The sequence below is a fragment of the Nannospalax galili genome, unplaced genomic scaffold (genome assembly GCF_000622305.1).
Source record: "Nannospalax galili isolate Female #2095 unplaced genomic scaffold, S.galili_v1.0 scaffold634, whole genome shotgun sequence".
Classification (NCBI taxonomy): Eukaryota; Metazoa; Chordata; class Mammalia; order Rodentia; family Spalacidae; genus Nannospalax; species Nannospalax galili.
Genome location: NW_008336853.1, coordinates 1688669 through 1708144, shown reverse-complemented (window position 1 = coordinate 1708144; position 19476 = coordinate 1688669). Strand labels below are relative to the sequence as shown.

Below are 19476 nucleotides of genomic sequence, written 5' to 3'. Positions count from 1 at the left end.
GAGGAGGAGGAGGAGGAGGAGGAGGAGGAGGAAGAGGAGGAGGAGGAGGGAGCCCAGACTAGATCTCTAGTCTACTCTAGGTCTTGATCCAAGCTACTCACTGTCCTTGCTAGGAGGCAGAACAGATCATCTCAGCCAGGGAAAGAGAGGGATGCAGTATTCAGGGACAGGGGCCTGAGCTAGTCACTGAAGACCTTTTTGCATCTGGCCTAGCTCATGTGGCTGGCCTGGCAAAGGACCTGCTGAGCCCACTGCACCTTCCTCCAGCAAGGAGTCTCCTCCCCAGACAGGTAAACATGGGAGCCTCCTTCCTTCCTCCCTATCACCCCCACACGGAGAGGCAGGCCCACATGCCACCCTTCTCTGCCACCTACAGACCTACAGCCTCATCCTCAAGGTTCCAGAACAAACCATGGGGAACAGAGAGAAGCAGGTCTGTTTTCCATCAAGTGCCTTTCAGATGGAGCTGGGCTCTCCAGATGCCCTGGGCATTTGTTCAACCCTTGACCTTTTTAGGGTGAGGAGCAGAGGTCTGCTTGCTGAGTCTGTCACTAGTTGGCTGTGGGGAGATGGCTCCCCTGATTTCACTCACACTGGCCAAGAGAAAGAGAGAGCCCTGGGAACAACAGAAAGCAGGAGGTCCTGAGCCCCCTTGACAGTGAGGGCCCTGTGGTGGCATGGTTGGGCATCTGCATGACCAGAGTGGCCTGGTTCAGGAGGTGAGGAGAGCGGGTTGGGAGGGGAGGCAGACTTGCTGGGGCCAAGTACTGAGGATAGGAGAAGGCTATGCTGTCACTTGTGGACTCAGGGGAGAATGTGCAAGCCTGGGTTAGGCTGAAGACCAAGGACAGTCCTAGGAGTCCCTCCTCATCCCTGAATAAGAGAGCAGAGGGTACCAGAAAACACTGCCATCCCTTCCCCCAGTGCCTGGGGACGCCCCAGCTGGAGATCTGGGCTCCCTCGACCTGAGGACAGATCCCTTCACCAGGCTGCAGCTATCTGCCACACTGCGTGCTCCCAGGAAGACCCGGGCCTTCCCTGCCCTGCAGGCATCGACCAGGGCCCAGCGAGGCCGCTACTGCTGCCATCGCTGAGCACCAGCTGTTTTCCCCAACCTGGGCAGGCGCCCGCCAGGCTTTGTTTGCATTGAGTCAGCCGAGGCTGTGTGTCCAGGACCCGTGGACACCGAGGGGCAGGGAAGAGAATGGAAAGACGGATAGGGAGGTGGGAGCAGGGACAGGCTGACGATGCGAGGCTGTGGGGCAGGGGGGTGGCGGGACAGGGGGCGGATAGCGTTGTCACCGGCTCGGGGTAGGCACACGTCAGCCTAAGGTGGCAGCGGCAGCGGCGGGGAGAGGTGTTCCCGGGATAGGAGAGTAGGGTGGGCTCCCAGGACCGAGGATGGAGCCCCGAGGTAGAAGAGAAAGGGTCCCGTTCCCACGCTGGCCTCAGCATCACCCTCTGGACCAGTCGGTCACCCATCCTCAGCGAACCAAGTTCACCCAGCCCCGGCCCTGCCCAACCCCCAGCCAGGCAGGTGGATGGAGAGGTTGGGGTCCCCCCGGCGCACCTGCGTCTTCGTGGTCAGCTGGATCACCGCCTTCCGGAAGTTCAGCTTGGAGTCTGCTGACCCCATATCGATGGAGCCGGCTCCAGCCGGTCCGCCGCTCCGACTCTCGAGCGGGTTCTGGCTCCTCTGGCTCCAGCTCCGCGGCCCCCGCGGCTCTCGTTGTAGCCGAGCTGCGAACTCCGCCTGCTGCGCGGCGTCGGCCCCGCCCCCGGGGCTCCTCCCTTAGACCCGCCCCCACGAAGCCGCGCCCCTGCACCTGCCGCCTGAGCGGCGGGAGAGGCCTCGGAAGTCCCCACTGGGTGAGAACTGGGTGCCCCGGTCCGTCCTTCTGCATCCGAGCGCTGTCCCCGCTCCATCTCCCTCGCTGTCACTCAGTCCCCAAGACCCGAAACCCTCTGGCACCTCGTCCCCGCCCCCACCTTCATCCTTCATCCCTGCTCCATCTCTGGGCCCTTAGTTTCCTCCTTTTCCAATCAATCTTCCCATTATTATTTTTTTTTCTCCTGAGCATTGATTCTCTTGGTTCCTCTTTCTGACTTGTTAGTCCACGTGTCCAGCTAAAGGCTCAGCCCTTGCTGCAGTGGGAGGAAGGGCTGACTCAGTGTCTCCGCTCCGGGAAAGAAGCTTTGCACCTTGATGGAAGAGGGATATCCCTCGGGTCTCCACCCTTATCTGCCCCCCTGACTTCCCTGAGAATCCTTTTTTTTTTTTTTTCTCCTGAGCATTGATTCTCTTGGTTCCTCTTTCTGACTTGTTAGTCCACGTGTCCAGCTAAAGGCTCAGCCCTTGCTGCAGTGGGAGGAAGGGCTGACTCAGTGCCTCCGCTCCGGGAAAGAAGCTTTGCACCTTGACCCTCGGGTCTCCACCCTTATCTGCCCCCCTGACCTTCCCTGAGAATCCTTTTTTTTTTTTTTTTTTTGAGACATGGTCTCCCTGTAGCCCCAGTGTGCCTGGAACTCGCTATGTAGACCAGGCAGGCTGGCCTCAAACTCACAGAGTTTATCTATCCTAGACTGACCTCAAACTCCCTGTGTATTTGAGTATAACTTTAAACTTTTTAATATTTTTTTTTTGGTCTTTTTGAGACAGGGTCTCCATATAGCCCTAGCTGGCCTGGATTCGCTATGGAGACCAGGCTGGCCTCGAACTCACAGAGATCCACCTGCCTCTGCCTCCCCAGTGCTGGGATTAAAGGCGTGTACCACCACATCCGGCCAACTTTAAACTTTTAAAAATTTTATTTACTATTTTTATTTTATGTGTATGAGCGTATTGCCTGGTGGTTGGACAGTTGGTATGGACAGTTGTTAGCTGCCAGTGCGGGTGCTGGGAATTGAACCCTGGTCCTCTGCAAGAGTAGCCAGTACTCTTAATCTCTGAGCCATCTCTCCAGCCCTCCAAATTTGAACTTTTGATCCACCTCACAAGTGCCAGGATTAGAGGTGTGCACCACCACCACCATGCTTGGTTTTATGAAGTGCTGGGGATTGAACTCAGTTTTGTGCAGGCCAGGCAAGAACTCTTAATTGTTAAACTGGTTATAATAAATGGTTATAGTGGCATACACCTGTACTTGGGAGGTGGAGGCAGGAAGATGAGAAGTTCCTCGTCATCCTTGGATACTTGATGTATTTGAGGCCAACCTGGAACAAAGAAGCAGCAGCAGACTAAGTCCAGGTCCCACAATAGGCAACACTTTTTGCACAGCATCATCTTGCTTCCTATGCCTGGAGGCTTCCAGGATGCTTCCAAATGAGGTGATGTTTAGTTCAAGCAGGAGCCCTGCAGTTGAAAAATGAGAAGTGTATCATCAAGGCAGATGCAGGAGGGGGCAGGTGTGTCACCATTTCACCGAACAGGTCACAAGCATTGGGGAGCTCTAGCTTTTCTCCAGAGATGCGCTGTCCCTGCCTTGGACAATATCCCAGCTTGGGTTTTTTTGTTATCACTCCCAAGATAATTACTGAATAGTTTCTTAATTTGGCATTAAAAAAATCTAGTTCATTCTATGAGGCACTCAAATCCAGGCCAGGTCATAATGATATTAAAAACTCTCAGCTGAGCATGCCTTTTAGTCCCAGCACTTGGGAGGCAGAGGCAGGCGGATCTCTCTGAGTTCAAGGCCAGTCTGGTATCCATAGTGATCTAGGCCGGCTGTGGCTATAGGGAGACCCTGTCTCAAAATGACCAAAAACAAAACAAAACAAGCAAAAAACCCAAAACTCTCAAATTTCTGTAGACACTCTGTGGACCAGAGCACGCTGCAACAATGCCACTGGACTGTGGCCTCTGAGGGGAGCCCCAGAATCAGGCCACCAAACTCTCCAGCTTGTCCTTAGATAACAAGAAGTTAATCTGCCACTGTAGCTCAGTTGGTTAGTGGGATCAGCTATTAACTGAAAGGAAATGTTTTTGTTTGTTTTCAGGGTCTCTTGTAGACCAGGATTGATTCAAACTCCTTATGTAGCTGAATCTGGCCTTGAACTTCTGATCCGCCTGCCTCTGCCTCCCTAGTGTTGGGATAACAGGTGTGAGCCACCCTTCCCAGCTATAATGCACTGTATTATCATTTATAGACATTCTGGAAACAGCAGGACTGTAGGAACAGAAAACAGATCAGCGGTTGCCATGGGCTAGAAGTGGAATGAATGGACTGAGAAAAGGAATGAGGGAACTTTGTAGGGCAATGAAAACCTTCTGTTTGATTGTTCACATAACTCCATGCCTAAAGAGAGTGAACTTTACAGTATGTAAATTGCACCTCAATAAACTTGACTTTAAAAAAGAAGGAAAATGGGTTAGGTATGTAGCTCCATTGGTAGACTCCTTGCTTAGCATGCATGAGGTCCTGGGTTTCATCCTGAGTCCTGCAAAAATAAAGAAAAAAAAGCTGTGGTAGCAATTAAATTATAGACTATTATTGTGAATATGTGAAAACTTTTATAGTAAACATTTAAAGAAAAATCTGTGTGCATGAATGTATTATCACTAAATAAAACAGAATTTTTGAACACATAAAAAATCACTTCTCCCTTATCAATGTGACAACCCCCCACCCCCAGCAGATCCTTGGCTATAACAAAGCATACCATACCCTCATTTTGTGCCCAGCATAAAAGACTTGCTGGTATATGGCTCCCATGGCCCTCCTTGGAGCCCTTTCTCTGAGCTCAACCATCACGCATCCAACAAACATTGACTCAGCACCTGCTAAGTATCAAATACCACTGGAGAGGCTAGGGCCTAAGCTATGACGGCAAATTCATGCTGCCAAGAGAACAGGGCACAAAGGGTAACAATATAAGCTAGAGAGCTATGGTTGAAAGTAGATGTCTGCCCAGTGCTCTAGTGGAAACAGGTAAGGAAAAACTGGACAGAGTAGGGAAACTCAGAGGATAACTGAGCATATCAGTCAGGGCCCCAACTGGAAACAGGTGAGACACTCAGCGTAGACAAAGAGCAATTACTCAAGAGGCTATTCATGGAAAGCATTGTGGGGCTAGAAGCAATAGGTTGCTGAGGCCCCCAAGGGCAAGGAAAGGAACGGTTGCCAGAACCCAGAGAAAGGGAGCCCACCATGGGAGAAGTCCAACAGATAATGTTGTCTGAAGAGAGGGAAAGATGGAACAGGCACCGCACTTCACGCCTTTTTCCTCCAACTTCCTGCCCATCAAGTAGACTCACAGAAAGCAAGAGAAGAAGGGGCCCACTGATGGAACCCAGGAAAGCTCAGCCAGCCAGGTGTGGAGCAGAGTAGAGGAGATGGAAAGAAAGCCACACAGGTAAATGCAAAAGTTTCCAGCATCCAGTTATTAGAGAGAGAAAGCAGAAGGATGGCCCAGATCATACTGAGCCTAGCACACATCCTGGGATCAGAAACATCTGGTGGGAGGAAATATAGAGCGTGAAGAGAGATAAAAGTTTAAGACACAGATCGTGAGCAAACCATAAAGGGCTACATACAACCTGATAAGAAGCTTTAATCTTATTCCATGACCAATAAAAAGCCTTTAAAGTAGGGCCGGGCGTGGTGGCGCACGCCTTTAATCCCAGCACTCAGGAGGCAGAGGCCTGCGGATCTCTGTGAGCTCAAGGCCAGCCTGGTCTACATAGTGAGTTCCAGGCCAGCTGGGGCTACAGGGAGACCCTGTCTCAAAAAGGCAAAAAAAAAAAAAAAAAGCCTTTAAAGTAGAGGAATGATGTCATCAGATGATATTAGGTCTTAGGGAGTTGTCCTGGCTGAGGCAAGAGAGACAAAGTAACCTGAACACAGAGAGGAAGCAGGGAGGTAGGTGTTGATAGGGATGAACAAGGCAGTGACAGGTAGGATGTAGATGAAGATGCATTTGAAACCTGGAACTTGGTTTTCAGTCTAATGAGCATTTTAGGGAGTATCACCATGAATCAACCTCCCCACCAAATGATGTAATACAGCAACCATTTTTACTTCATAAATTCCCTGGGTTAGCGATCCAATTGCGATGCAGACAAACCGCTGCTGGTCTCTGCTTCTTGATGTCTGAATCTCAGCTGGGAAGATTAGAATGGCTGGGGCAGTGTTGACTCAGAACAGCTGGGGGCTAGAACTATCTGGGGGCTGCTTCCTGCATGCACCTGGCTCCTGGGCTGGAAGAACTTCAAAGGCTGGATTCAGTTGGGTCTAACAATAAAGTAGACCCACAGCAAGGGCCCTTGCAGCAAGGACACCAAGCTGAGAAGGAGCATCCCAAAATATATGTACAAAGGACAGTGTTCCCAGAGAACCAGGGAGAACTGCATGGCCCTTCAGTCCTAGTGGGTAAAGAATTTACAAACTACTTACACGTTAATTGCATTGGCCAGTAGTCATAAGACCACTGGATTCCAGGAAAGGGGACAGGGTACCTAGATCGTACCTGTCCATGAAAGGACAACAAATTTAGTAGTTTATCTAACTTTTAAAAATATTTTATTTATTATTATTTCTATTTTTTGTGTATGAGTGTATTGCTTGCATGTATGTGAGTGTAGCCATGTCATGCAGTCAGAAGGTCAGAAGAGGGCGTCGAATCCCATGGAAGTTATGGATGGTTGTTAACTGCCATGTGGGTGCTGGGAACTGAACCCGGGTCCTCTGCAAGAGCAGCCAGTGCTCTTTACTGCTGAGCCATCTTTCCAGCCCCCTATATATTTATTTTTAAAGGTTTTTTAATTCATTTATTTTTATTTTACTATTTTATTTTTTGGCTTTTTTGAGACAGGGTCTCCCTGTAGCCCCAGCTGCCCTGGAACTCACCATGTAGACCAGGCTGGCCTTGAACTCACAGAGATCTGCCTGCCTCTGCCTCCCAAGTGCTGGGATTCAAGGCATGTACCACCACCCTCTAAGTGCATCACATGCATTCAATGCCCCCGGAGGCCAGAAGAGGGCGTCAGATCCCCTGGAACTGAAGTTACAGGTGGTTGTTAGCTGCCATGTTGGTGGTGGGAACTGAACCCAAGTTCTCTGCAAGAGCAGCCAGTACTCTTAACCACTGAGCCATCTCTCCAGCCCCTATTTATTTATTTTTAGGTTTTTCTTTTCTCTTCTCTTTTCCTTTCTTTTGTGAGGTAGGTCTCCTGTAGCCCTAGCTACTCACTATGTAGACCAAGCTGATCTCAGTCTCACAGAGATTTACCTGCTTCTGCCTCCCAAGTGCTGGGACTAAAGGCATGCACCACCATGCCCGGCCTGTTTTTTTTTTAATATTTTATTTATTATTTTTGTTTTATGTGCATGAGTGTCATACCTACATTGTAGGTAAGTACACCCATGTCCTGCAATGCCCACAGAGGGCAGAAGAGGCTGTCGGATCCCTGGAACTGGAATTATGGACAGTTGTTAGCTGCCCTGTAGGTGCTGGGATTCAAACCTGGGTCTTCTGCAAGAACCGTCAGTGTTCTTAACCACTGAGCCATCTCTCCAGCCCCTGGCCTGTTTTTTAAACAGTCTTACTGAGTAGCCCAGGCTGATCTGGAACTCACAGTAATCCTCCCACCTCAGCCTCCCAAGTACTGGGGTTATGGGCATGTACCACCATCTCACTACCATTTTCAATACTTCTGCCTTTTTATTTGTTTTATGCCTGTCTCTACTTTGAAACTGAAGCTTTGCTTGAGTAGGAACCGCATCTGTCTTGTTCCCTGTGTCTCCAGTTCTTATGTTAGTGCACAGCAAGTGCTTGTCCAAAAGAGAGAGAACGGCAACACCTGGCTTTCTGAACAGCCATGGTCTTTCCGCTGGAATCCCAAGACCTGGTATTTCACTTGCCTCCCCAGTCAGAAAGATAAGGTTCAGGCACAGGCCTCCCCAGCCAGCTGCCTCAAGAATCTAACCAGAGAAGAGGTGATGTGGGGCCAAGATCTGCTTCCCAGAATAAATAGTGTATCAGGTAACAGGGCACAGTGGCACACACCTATCATCCTAGCCCCTAGGAGGTAAAGACAGAGGATTAGGAGTTCAAGATCTTCCTCAGCTCCATACTGAGTTGGAAGACAGCCTGTGCCAGATGAAACCCTATCTTGAAACAAAACAAAACAAAACAGGATGGGGATATAGCTCAGTTGTACAGTGCTTGCCTAGCATGCATGAAGCCCTGGATTCAGCCCCCAGCACTGCATACATCAGAAGTGGTGATATATGCCTATAATCCCAGCACTGGGGAGATATGAAATGCAAAGATCAGAAGTTCAAGGTCATCCTTGGCTACAGTTTGAGGCTAGCCCAGGATACATGGGACCCTGTCTCAAAGAAACAGACAGATCGATGTAGACCTTGTAATAAGATGCCAATAGTAAACAGGATAGTTCTGGTTGGTTACTCGTGGCCCAGTCTTGGTTCTAAGCACTTGGCTTGCACTAACTTTTGGAATTCTCTTAACAAACTGAGGGCTGATACTGTCAACCTAAAGGTCACTCCACTCAAGGCCTGTAGGGTTTGAGCTGTAAGAATCTAAGGTAAACACTTCCTGCCCAGAAGGACTGTGAGAAACTGCAACAATTCCCCCTCTCAGAACTGACAGTTTGTGACAAACTCAGATCGGGGGCAGGGAAGGACACCAAATGACCTCACTCATTCAGATTATGGAGTGCCTTACTCTGCCAGGCACTGACCTCATACTGGTAGAAAGGACAGATGGGAGGAAATCATTCAGTGCCATTTGTCCCTCTTATTAGAATGACTCGGTCTGGGGACAGAGAGGGAGGGACACTTGCAGGGATGGTGGGGAATCTGAGGGAAGGATTCCTAGTGTTTCCTGACCCTCTCGCTTCAATCCAAGGTGTGTAGTATATGAGTCTGCAGGCAGAGAGGCCACAGGGATGCGGATGAGGCGCCCTCCCCCTCTCCCAGGGAGACTGGTGTGACTGGGAGCGGCGGGGACCTGCCCACGTCAGCGCTGCCCGCGTGCTCGCCGTCATTTCCGGCCGGCTGTGCTGGGTTGGACGCGGAGGTGGAGGACGAGAGGCAGTGGCGACTGTGAGTGCCAAGTTGTCAGATCGGCTTTCCAGCCTCACTCCTGCTTCTGCATCAAAGCTGTGCTGAAAGGCAAGACCTTCCCTCTGCACGCAGCATCGCAGCATCGCGGTCCACCCGCAGTCAGGATCTGGGCTCACATCCCCAGGATCTGGGTTCACATCTTCAGGATCTGGACTCCCATTCCCAAAATCTGAGTTCCCATCCTCAGGATCAGGGTTCCCATCCCCAGGATCTGAGTTCCCATCCTCAGGATCTGAGTTCCCATCCTCAGGATCCGGGCTCCCATCCTCAGGATCTGAGTTCCCATCCTCAGGATCTGGGCTGGGTTCCCATCCCCAGGATCTGAGTTCCCATCCTCAGGATCTGAGTTCCCATCCTCAGGATCCGGGCTCCCATCCTCAGGATCTGGTTTCCCATCCCCAGGATCTGGGTTCCCATCCTCAGGATCTGAGTTCCCATCCCCAGGATCTGAGTTCCCATCCTCAGGATCTGAGTTCCCATCCTCAGGATCCGGGCTCCCATCCTCAGGATCTGAGTTCCCATCCTCAGGATCTGGGTTGCATCTCTAGGACGTTGATGCCTCAGGGGGTTGGTTTTTCTCACCCAAATATGAGTTACAAATCTTAGAGGTTTATCCAGGGCAGGTGGTTTATTTATCCCAACTTGGTCACTGTTATCCACCTGGCTTTGACTATACAGGGACAAAACTGAAATGGCTCCCTGGGCCTATTGGCTGGAAACTAAGGGAGATTGAGGAACTGCCTTCTTGGAAGGTTTTATGGACTCTTTAGAACAGGAAGTGCCCACACCCCCACCCAGCCAGGAGCCTGAAGCCTCTGAGCGGAAGTAGGCAATGACCCAACACAGACTTGACACACAGCACGCACTCTCAGCTAGCTCACATCTCGGGCTTCTGGGCATGCACCTTCTGTGTCCTGCAGATGGGTCCCAGAGGCTCTACACTTAGCTAGGCCGGTTGCCCATCTTCAGCCCCACCCTTATGCCAGCCTCTTGGAATGTGTGTTGAGACTCCAACTTTCTTCTGTTGGCAGCATGTTTGAAAGAACAGATGCCAGAAGATGACCCATCCCCACTGACTGACATGTGACATCCCTACCTTTGGAAAGCAACACATTTGGGCCATGCCAAGGGCTTGGCCAATGTGGACAAGACTAAAAACTGTGAGATGACCAGAAGCTGGATGACTTTCAAGCACAGGGGTCATTTAAGTCATCACCAAAAGCATCCTTAGCACCAAGGGGTAAAGATAAATCTTCACATTTGAGGTCTGTCTTTAATTGCTCTAACAAGAGAGAACTCCATTAGCATCCTTACCACCCAGGCTTGGGAAACTGAGGTGACCACTCCCAAACATGGTACTCAGGCCTTGCTTGCCTCTGGTACTTCCTATGTTCCCCAGGGCAGCTCTGGCTCCTGTGGGTACCTTCCCATTCACCTGAAGGATGAACACATGATGGGAAGCTGGACAGCTGATGGGGGAAGACTGAATCTGTCACTACTCAATGGGTTTGGGTCCTTGACTAGATCCTTCTAGAACTCAGTTCTTCAACTTGTGTGTTCCCTAGACTCATCTCAAAGAATAACATCACCACCACAGAATTACTGGAGCTAAAAGTCTGTGACGTCACTCTGCTGCTCAATCAATTCATCTACGCCTCTTAGCTCCGCGCCACGCCACTACCATGTATCTCCTCTTTCCCTCTCACAGCCTCACCCATCCCATTAATTCCCCTTGGAGACTACTGCAAAAGCCTCCATGTTTATCCGCCTTCCCCTCTGCAATCCCATGCTCCAAAGTTATCTGAGTGCTATTTTTTAATATTTTATTTATTATTTTATGTGTATGAGTGTATTGCCTGCATGTTCATAAGTGCACCTGTGTCATGCAACACCCTCGGAAGTCAGAAGAGGGCATCGGATCCCAGGAATTGAAGTTATGGATGGTTGTTAGCTGCCATGTAGATGCTGGTAATCAAACCCGGTCCTCTGCAAGAGCAGCCAGTGCTCTCAACCACTGAGTTACCTCTCCAGCTCCTCACATTGCCATTTCACAAATGAAAATAAAAAGCTTTTTTATTGATTCACTTTGTCCACTTACGAAAAAAACTTTCACTAGTTTCTATGGTCTTAACTCCAACTTCATGCCTTGGCTCACTCCACTCCAACCTTGCTGGGCTTTCTTCAGTTCCTACTGTCATTCAAACTCTTTTGTGCCTTGAGTGCCAAGGTCATTTGCTGTCTCCTGTACCTAGAATATTCTCCTGAAGAGTAGGGCATGGCTGATGCCACCTCATCATTTATGTATCAGCTTAGCCATCACCTTCTGAAAGGGACCCCCTCTGGATGCTGGATCAAAGTCACCTCCCAAACTCTCAACAACCCGTGAACTTCTTTCATAGCACACAATGTAGTTTGTAATCATTTATATTTTCTGTCTGTCACTAGAATGACAGATACGCAAGAGCAGCAATTGCCAGTATTTCAGCCATTGGATGTTTTCTTCCTCCTCCTCCTCCATTTCATCCTCGTTCTCCCCATCTTCCTTCTCCTCTTTTTCCTCCTCCTCTTCCTTCTCCTCTTCCTCTTCCTTCTCTTCTTACTCCCTCCTCCTCCTCCTTCTCCTCCTCCTCCTCCTCCTCCTCCTCCTCCCCTATTGCTGAAGACTGCCTCAAACGTTTTGTTTTCTTTTTGAAATGGGGTTTTCTGGGTGGCCTGGGACTCACTATGTAGACTAAGCTGGCCTCAAATTTCTAGTGATCCTCCTACCTTAGCCTCCCAAGTGCTGGGATTTCAGGCACGCACCACCATGACCTACTTTTTTTCTTCTTAAGTAAACTATTTTGTTGAATAAAATATCTTCAGAAATATTCATGCATATTAAATGTTCAGGTAGATTCCTAATTTCCATAAAATGAACACCAGTGCAACAGCACCTGGATCGGCAACTAAAATACTCCCAACTTGCAGTGAGTAATAAACACAGTTCCAGTTTTACAAGAAGAAAAGTGTTCAGGAGATGGTAGTGATCCCAAACAGAATTATGAATGTGCTTAATACTGCTATGCTTTATAGTTTAAAACAGCTAAGCTTGGGGACTGGAGAGATGGCTCAGCAGTGAAGGGCACTTGCTGCTCTTGAAGAAGACCCAGGTTTGATTTCCAGCATCCACATGTCAGTTCACAACAGGCTGTAATTCCCAATCTATAGGATCCAATGCCCTCTTCTGACCTCCACAGGCACTGCATGCAGATGGTGCACTTTGATATATGCAACCTAAACATTCATACACATAAAATTAAAATAAATAAATAAATAAATAAAAATTAATGAAGTTTTAAAGATTAAAGAGGCTAGGTACAGCAGTTCATCCTGTAATCCCAGCACTTGGGAGGTAAAGACTAGAGAATAAGGAGTTCAAGGTCATCCTCCGCTATATAGTATATTGAAGGACAGCCTAGGAAACAAACAAACAAAAATAAAAATAAAAAGATAGTCAGTACTTAGGAGACAAGCAGGAGGATCACTGAATGTTAAGGCCAGACTGAACTATATAGTAAGTTTCAGGTCATCCAGGGCTACACAGCAAGCTCACAATCAATCAGTCAGTCCATCAATCTCGATCCTCAGACATTCCCACAAATCTTCCCAGAGCCAAAACACTATTCTGATTACTTTTGCTAGTTTTGAGCTTCATAGAAATAAAACCATACAGTAATAATACAGGCAGAACCTTGACCCACAAAGATGTCCATATCCTAAACCTCAGATTCTCTGAGTGTGCTGGATAGCTTTAGTATCAACTTGACACACCTGGGTTGAGGGAGCCTCAATTGGGGAACTGCCTTCATTGGACTGGCCTGTGGCAGTGTCTGTGGGGGAATTTCCTTGATTATTGAGTGATATGGGAAGACCCAGCCTACTGTGGGTGGTGCCACCCCTGGGCAGGTGGGCCTGTGTTGCATAAGAAAGCAGGCTGAACATGGGCCAGGGGAGCAAGCCAGTAAGCAGCGTTCCTCCATGGCCTGTGCTCCAGCTCCTGCCTCCAGGTTTCTGCCCTGAGTTCCTACCTTGGGCTCGCTGATCAACCGTGACCCAGGAGATATAAGCCAAATAAACCCTTTCCTCCCCAAGTTGGTATTGGTCAGAGTGTTTGGTCACAGCAAATGAGAAACAAACTAGAACATTTGAGTGTTTTGCCTTAAACAGCAGAAGAGATTTTGCAGATGTGATTAAGCTAAGGACCTAGAGAGGAAGATTATCTTGGAATGTTCAGGTGAGCCAAATACCATTACAAGTGTCCAAATAAAGGCCGGTGAGATGACTCCACAGGTAAAAGAGCTTGCAGCAAAAGCCTGACAACCTGAGTTCAATTCCCAGAACGCAAATAAAGATGGAAGGCGAGAACTGATTCCACAAAGTTATTCTCTAACCTCCACATGTGCATCCTGGCACATGTGCCCCCCCAATAATAAACAAATAGATAATAAATATTTTTTAAATAACAAAGCTCTAGATAAGAGTGACAGAAGAGTCAGCACAGTGCAGTGTGACAAGGAATCAACCCTTTTGTCACTAGCTTTGAAGAAAGGGGACTGAGTCACCAGCCAAGGAATGTGGACGACCTCTAGATCCTAGAAGAAGTAAGGAAACAAATTCTCCCTCTTGATTTCTGGAAGGGATCCATCTCTGCCAATATCTTGAGCCAGAGAGATCCAAATCATACTTCCAACATACAAAGCTATATGATAATAGGCCGGGCGTGGTGGCGCACACCTTTAATCCCAGCACTCGGGAGGCAGAGGCAGGCAGATTTCTGTGAGTTCAAGGCCAGCCTGGTCTACATAGTGAGTTCCAGTTCAACTGGAGCTACAGGGAGCCCCTGTCTCAAAAAGACCAAAAAAAAAAAAAAAAAGCTGTAGGATAATAAATGTATGTTGTTTGAAGCCTCTATGTTTGAGACAGTTTGTTACAGAATAATAGGAATGAGCACAAATATTTGCCCTTTGTGTGGAACATCTTTTACCAAATGTTTAATTTGTACTGTTTATATATACTTCATTACATAAAGGTTTATTTTTTGTTTAAATTTATTTTATTTTTTATGAGGCTGGAGAGATGACTCAGTAGTTACGACTACTGGCTGCTCTTGCAGAGGACCTGGGCTCAGCTCCCAGCACCCACATGACAGCTAACAACCATCCTAACTCAAATTCCAGGGGATCTTCCGCCCTCTTCTGGCCTCCACAGGCATTGCATGACATGGGGTACACTTATATACATGCAGGCAAAACACTCATACACATAAAATAAAAATAATTCCAATTTTTAAAAGATGTTTTATTTTTAAATTACGCATACATATTTGTGTGTTTGTGTGTAGTTATGTGCACATGAATGTAGGTGCCCACAGAGGCCAGAAGAGGATATCAGATCCCCTGGAATTGGAGTTACAGGTGGTTATGAACCACCCTATGTAGGTGCTAGGAACCAAACTCAGGTCCTCTGCAGGAGCAGTATGTGCTATTAACAACTGAGCCACTCTGCAGCCCTCACCACATTCTATTCATCAACTGTTTTTTTTTGGTTTTGGTTTTCTTCTGAGACAGTCTTACTCTGCAGTCCAGGCTGCCCTCGAACTCATAGAACGCTCCTTCCTCAGCCTCTCAAATGTTGCTGGGATTACAGGCATGGACGGCTATGCCCACCCTTATTTCTTAAGTGTTGCTGGGCATTTTGTTTGTTTCCAGTGTGAGCTATTATAAACAGTGCTGCTAGGAACTTTTCCTTTTTCAGTCCCAGGTGTTCAAACCCAGGGCCTGGTGCATGCATGATAGGCAAGTGCTCTACCACTGAGCTACATCTCAGCCCTGCTGGAACATTATCAATTTTTGGTTAGCATGCATGCATATTTCTGTTGCGTGCCTATAGAACTAGAATTGCTAGATTATAGGACTTTCATCTGCATAATGGAGGCTCTAATACATCAAGCAGGGCTCTTCTCAGTACCTGTTCCCCTAGCTGCTGAGAGAGCTGCTGGTTGACCACCTACTGCAGTTGACAGGGTCATAAAGTCTCCCCAGGTGTGCCTGCCCCAATACCTGGTTGATATGTGCATGTGGGGGGATATGAAGGCCTCCTCTCCTTTGCTAATTGAAAAGCTTAGAAGAGTCTCCCTGATTCAGAGCTCTAGAGGAAGCAGGGCCTGCATCCCAACCCTGTTTCCTCACCTTCCCTGGTGAGCACTCCCTAATCAACTTCCTGATAGACTTTGTGGGATAATTGCTAATCACATCCTAGGACCAGTTTCCTGGGACTCCAACCAGCAGCAGCCCTTTTTCTTTTCTTTTTTTTTTTTTTAAACTATTATTGTTACTATTGTTATTGTTGTTGTTGTTGTGTGTGTGTGTGGCCCTGGGTACAGGCAGATAACTTTGTCCAGTTGGTTATTTCCTTCCATTTATTTTATTTTATTTTATTTTGTGTATGAGTGTATTGCCTGCATGTATGTGAGTGCACCCATGTCCTGCAATGCTGCAGAGGTCAGAAGAGGGGTCAGATTCCCCTGGAACTAGAGTTAAGGACTGTTTGTAGCTGCCATGAGGTGCTAGGAATTGAACCCAGGTCCTCTGCAAGAGTAGTCAGTGCTCTTAGCTGCTGAGCCATCTCTCCAGCCCCCTTTCCTTCCATTTTTTTATGGATTCTGGAGATTCCAGGTCTCAGGTCTCCTGGCTTGCACAGCCAACGCTTCTACCTGCCGAGCCAACTCAATAACTCCACTTGCAATGGTTCCTATCAAGCAGTTTCCTTCCTTCCTTCCTTCCTTCCTTGCTTCCTTCCCTCCTTCCTTCCTTCTTCCCTCCCTCCCTCCCTCCCTCCCTCTTCCCTTTCTTCCTTATTTGTCAGCCAGGCTTCATGATGGATGCCTGTAGTTCCAGCACTCAGAAGGCAGAAGCAGGCAGACTCTGTGCCAGCCTGGGCTACACGGTGAGTCCCTGTCTTAAAAGACCCCCCAAACAGGGAGCTGGCAAGATGCTTAGTAGTTAAGAGTGCTGGCTGCTCTTGCAGAAGACCTGGGTTCAATTCCCAGCACCCACATGGCGGCTATGAACTGTCTTTAACTCCAGTTCCAAGGGAATCCAATGCCCTCTTTGGACTTCTGAGGACACTGCATAACATGGGTACACTTACATACATGCAGGCAATAAATACACTCATACACACAAAGTGAAACAAAACAAGAACCACATTTATTTATTTTTTATGTGTTAGGTGGTATGAGTATGTCATGGCACACATGTGGAGGTCAAAGAACAATTTGCAGGAGTCAGTTCTCTCCTTCTACCATGTGGACTTCAGGGATCATACTCAGGTCATCAGGCTTGGCAGCAATCCCCTTTACCCATTCAGCCATCTTGCCTGTTTTTTCTAAGATGGTTGCCCCAATGTTACTTCTTCCAGAAGCAGAGAGCAATGGTGATTATTTCCTTTCTTTAAAATGAATACTGTTAAGGCTGGAGAGATGACTCTGTGGTTAAGAGCACTTGCAGAGGACTTGGTTCAATTCCCAGCACCCACATGGCAGCTAACAATCATTCATAACTCCAGTTTCAGGGAATCTGATGCCCTCTTCTGACCTCTGAGGGTATCACACAACATGGGTACACTTACACACATGCAGGCAATATACTCATACATATAAAATAAAAAAACATATTTAAAAAAATAAATACTATTTAATTTTTTAAATTGTTTCAGTCATTCTTCTGAGTGAGCAGGGGTGTTAGTTTTCTGTCACTATGCACATACCTGATATAACCAACTGGTACGATTCTCAAGTTTCTCAGAAGCCCATGTGCTTGGTCACCTGCCTGTGGTGCTATTGGGAAATGGTGGAACCTTTAGGAAATGGAATTTAGTGGAAAGCAGTTGGGTCACTGGAGGCATGCCTTTGAAGAGGGTACTGGAACCTAGCCCATTTATCTCTCTGTTTTTTTTTTTTTCATTGCCATACGGCAATCAATGTCTTCTACTATGCACTCCCATCCTGATGTGCTGCCTTGCCAGAGGCCCAGAGGCAAGGGGGCTAAGCAACAATAAACCGAAACCCTGAGCCAAAATAAACCTTTTTTCCTTATAAGTTGATTTATCCTGTGTATTTTGTCACAGTGATAGAAACCTAACACACAAATTAAGAAGTTAATTTGACCCACAGTTTTGGAGGACTCAGCTCAATCAGTTGCAAAGACTATGGTGAGTCAGTCCATCATGGTGGGAGCATGTGGTAGTACAAAACCACTCATGTCATCAGAAGAGAGGAAGAAAGGAGACAGGGTTCCACAATCAGAGCATACCCCCAATGACTTAAAGACACCACCCCCAGCTCTCAAAAGTTCTAATACCTCCCAATAGCACCACCCTGAGAATCATGGCTTGAGGGACATTTAAGAACTCAAGTGTGGCCATAGTGGTGCCTTGTTGTGAATTTAATTTGCATTTCCCATGACTAAAGAAACTGAGTCCCTTTGTTACAGGTTGACTGGGTCACAGGATATTTCTTTTGGGAATTGTCAAGCTTTTTTACACACTTTTCTCCTGGCCATATGCCTTTTCCCTATAGATTTACAGGGTTTCCCTGTATTCTGGATGGAGGTCCTTTGCAGGATATATTACAACATATATATTCAGAGTGACTCAACAGTGCTTACACTTGGTGGATCCAAACAAAGCTGGTGCCTGAATGCTGAGTCTGAAGACTCCTCTGAGGAAAAAAATTGCTTGGCTAGGTGAAACTGTGGCTTTAAAGGATGTAATTGGATATAAGACATGAGTCTCAGTAAAAGGGAAACAGGCCTGAAGAGATGTCTCAGTGGTTAAGAGCACTGGCTGTTCTAAAGATAGGATTCAAATCCCAGCACCCACATGGTGGCTAACAACCATCCATAACTCCAGTTCCAGGGGATCCGATGCCCTCTTCTGTCCTCCGCAGGCACTGCATGACACAGGTGCCTTTACATTCATGCAGGCATAACACTCATACACATAAAAATAAATTTTTTTTTTTGCCTTTTTGAGACAGGGTCTCCCTATAGCCCCAGCTGGCCTGGAACTCGCTATGTAGACCAGGCTGGCCTTGAACTCACAGAGATCTGCCTGCCTCTGCCTCCTGGTGCTGGGATTAAAGGTGAGTGCCACCACACCTGGCAAAAAATAATTTTTTTTAAAAAAAGAAAAGGGAAGCAGAACTTTAAAGAGAAAGGCCTAGAATACAAGTAACACACTCTCAAATTTCATTCCTTCTAACCTGTTTCCAACTACAGGCTTTTAAACACTCAAATTCTTAAAGGATGTGTGTGTGGTGTGTGTTCATGTGTGCATGTGTGTGAAGAGGCCAGGGATAACCTCCAGTACTGTTTCTCAGGAGCTGTCCATCTTTTTTTTTTTTTTTTTTGAGACAGGATCTTTCACTGGCCAGGAGCTCACCAAGTAGGCTACCTAGCTGGTGGGTGAGCCACCATGAATCCATCTACCTCTGCCTCAGGAGCCCCCAGATATGGGATTACAGGAACGAGCTACACTCTGCCTTATTTTTCCCCTCGTCTCTTTAAGGTAATGTTTAGAGTATCTTAGTTTAGTTTAGAGACAAGCTCTCACACTGTAGCTTAGGTTGGCCTGGATCACACTATGTAGCACACATAATCCTGGCTCCAAACACAAGACAGTCCTCCTGCTTCAGCCTCCCCATGTCCTGTGATTAGAGGCGGGAGCCACCATGCTAGGCCTTTAAAGGTAATTGTAGATTAATATCATTCAAAGAATGTTCACCGTGTGTGTATCAGTGGGTCAGCCGGTTCCACGAGGTGAGAACACGCTGTGGACAAGAGACAAACCCTGCTTCCAGGACAGCCAAGACAGACAACAGGTAAACAAAATAATTACAGATGGACGTGAGCTGGAGCCAGACGTGGAGGAAAGGACAAGAGGGGTTGATTCAGCAACTCCCAGACCAGGACACCAGGGAGGTCCTCCACGGAGGGCCCGCCCCTTAATTTGCATACGCCTCCTGATTGGGCTGCAGCGACAGGCCCCACCCCGCGGAGCTGGCGGCCTGGGAAGCGGCTGGTGGGCGGGGCCAAGATGCAGCGGCGGCTCCGGGTGTCTGGGCTCGGGCCGGGCACTGCGCGGGCGGGAGGCGGGCAGGGGGCAACCGCCGCGGCACCCTTACTTTCCTAACGGCCCACACCCATCGGCGGGTCCGGGTCAGCCCGGCCGTCGTCCCGCTTTGCCGTCCCCACCCCTCGGCTCTTTGTGCCGCCACCGCCCCGCGCCCCCGCCTCCGCGGGGACCCCCGAATTGGGCGGGACCGTGCGGAGCGCCAGGCCCCGCGTGGGCG

The 19476-nt window shown here is 48.2% G+C and overlaps 1 protein-coding gene and 1 long non-coding RNA gene across 3 annotated transcripts in view; both read right to left on the bottom strand.

Annotated features, from left to right (window-relative positions):
* Hid1 (HID1 domain containing) overlaps nucleotides 1-1773 on the bottom strand; it is a 23406-nt gene extending 21633 nt beyond the window's left edge. Inside the window, exon 1 of one of the 2 annotated variants that reach the window (XM_008831443.3) lies at nucleotides 1571-1773. In XM_008831443.3, the coding sequence (XP_008829665.1) occupies nucleotides 1571-1636 (66 nt within the window). In that variant the 5' untranslated portion in view covers nucleotides 1637-1773. The remainder of the gene's footprint in view (nucleotides 1-1570) is intronic. The other variant, XM_008831442.2, reaches the window with a different exon arrangement.
* Nucleotides 1774-3005: 1232 nt separating this feature from the next.
* The window catches only part of LOC115070074, a 23648-nt gene continuing 7177 nt past the window's right edge, over nucleotides 3006-19476 (bottom strand). Inside the window, exons 2-3 of the long non-coding RNA XR_003849277.1 lie at nucleotides 4332-4437; nucleotides 3006-3352 (exon numbers count right to left, since the gene is read on the bottom strand). This is a non-coding gene — a long non-coding RNA (uncharacterized LOC115070074). The remainder of the gene's footprint in view (nucleotides 3353-4331; nucleotides 4438-19476) is intronic.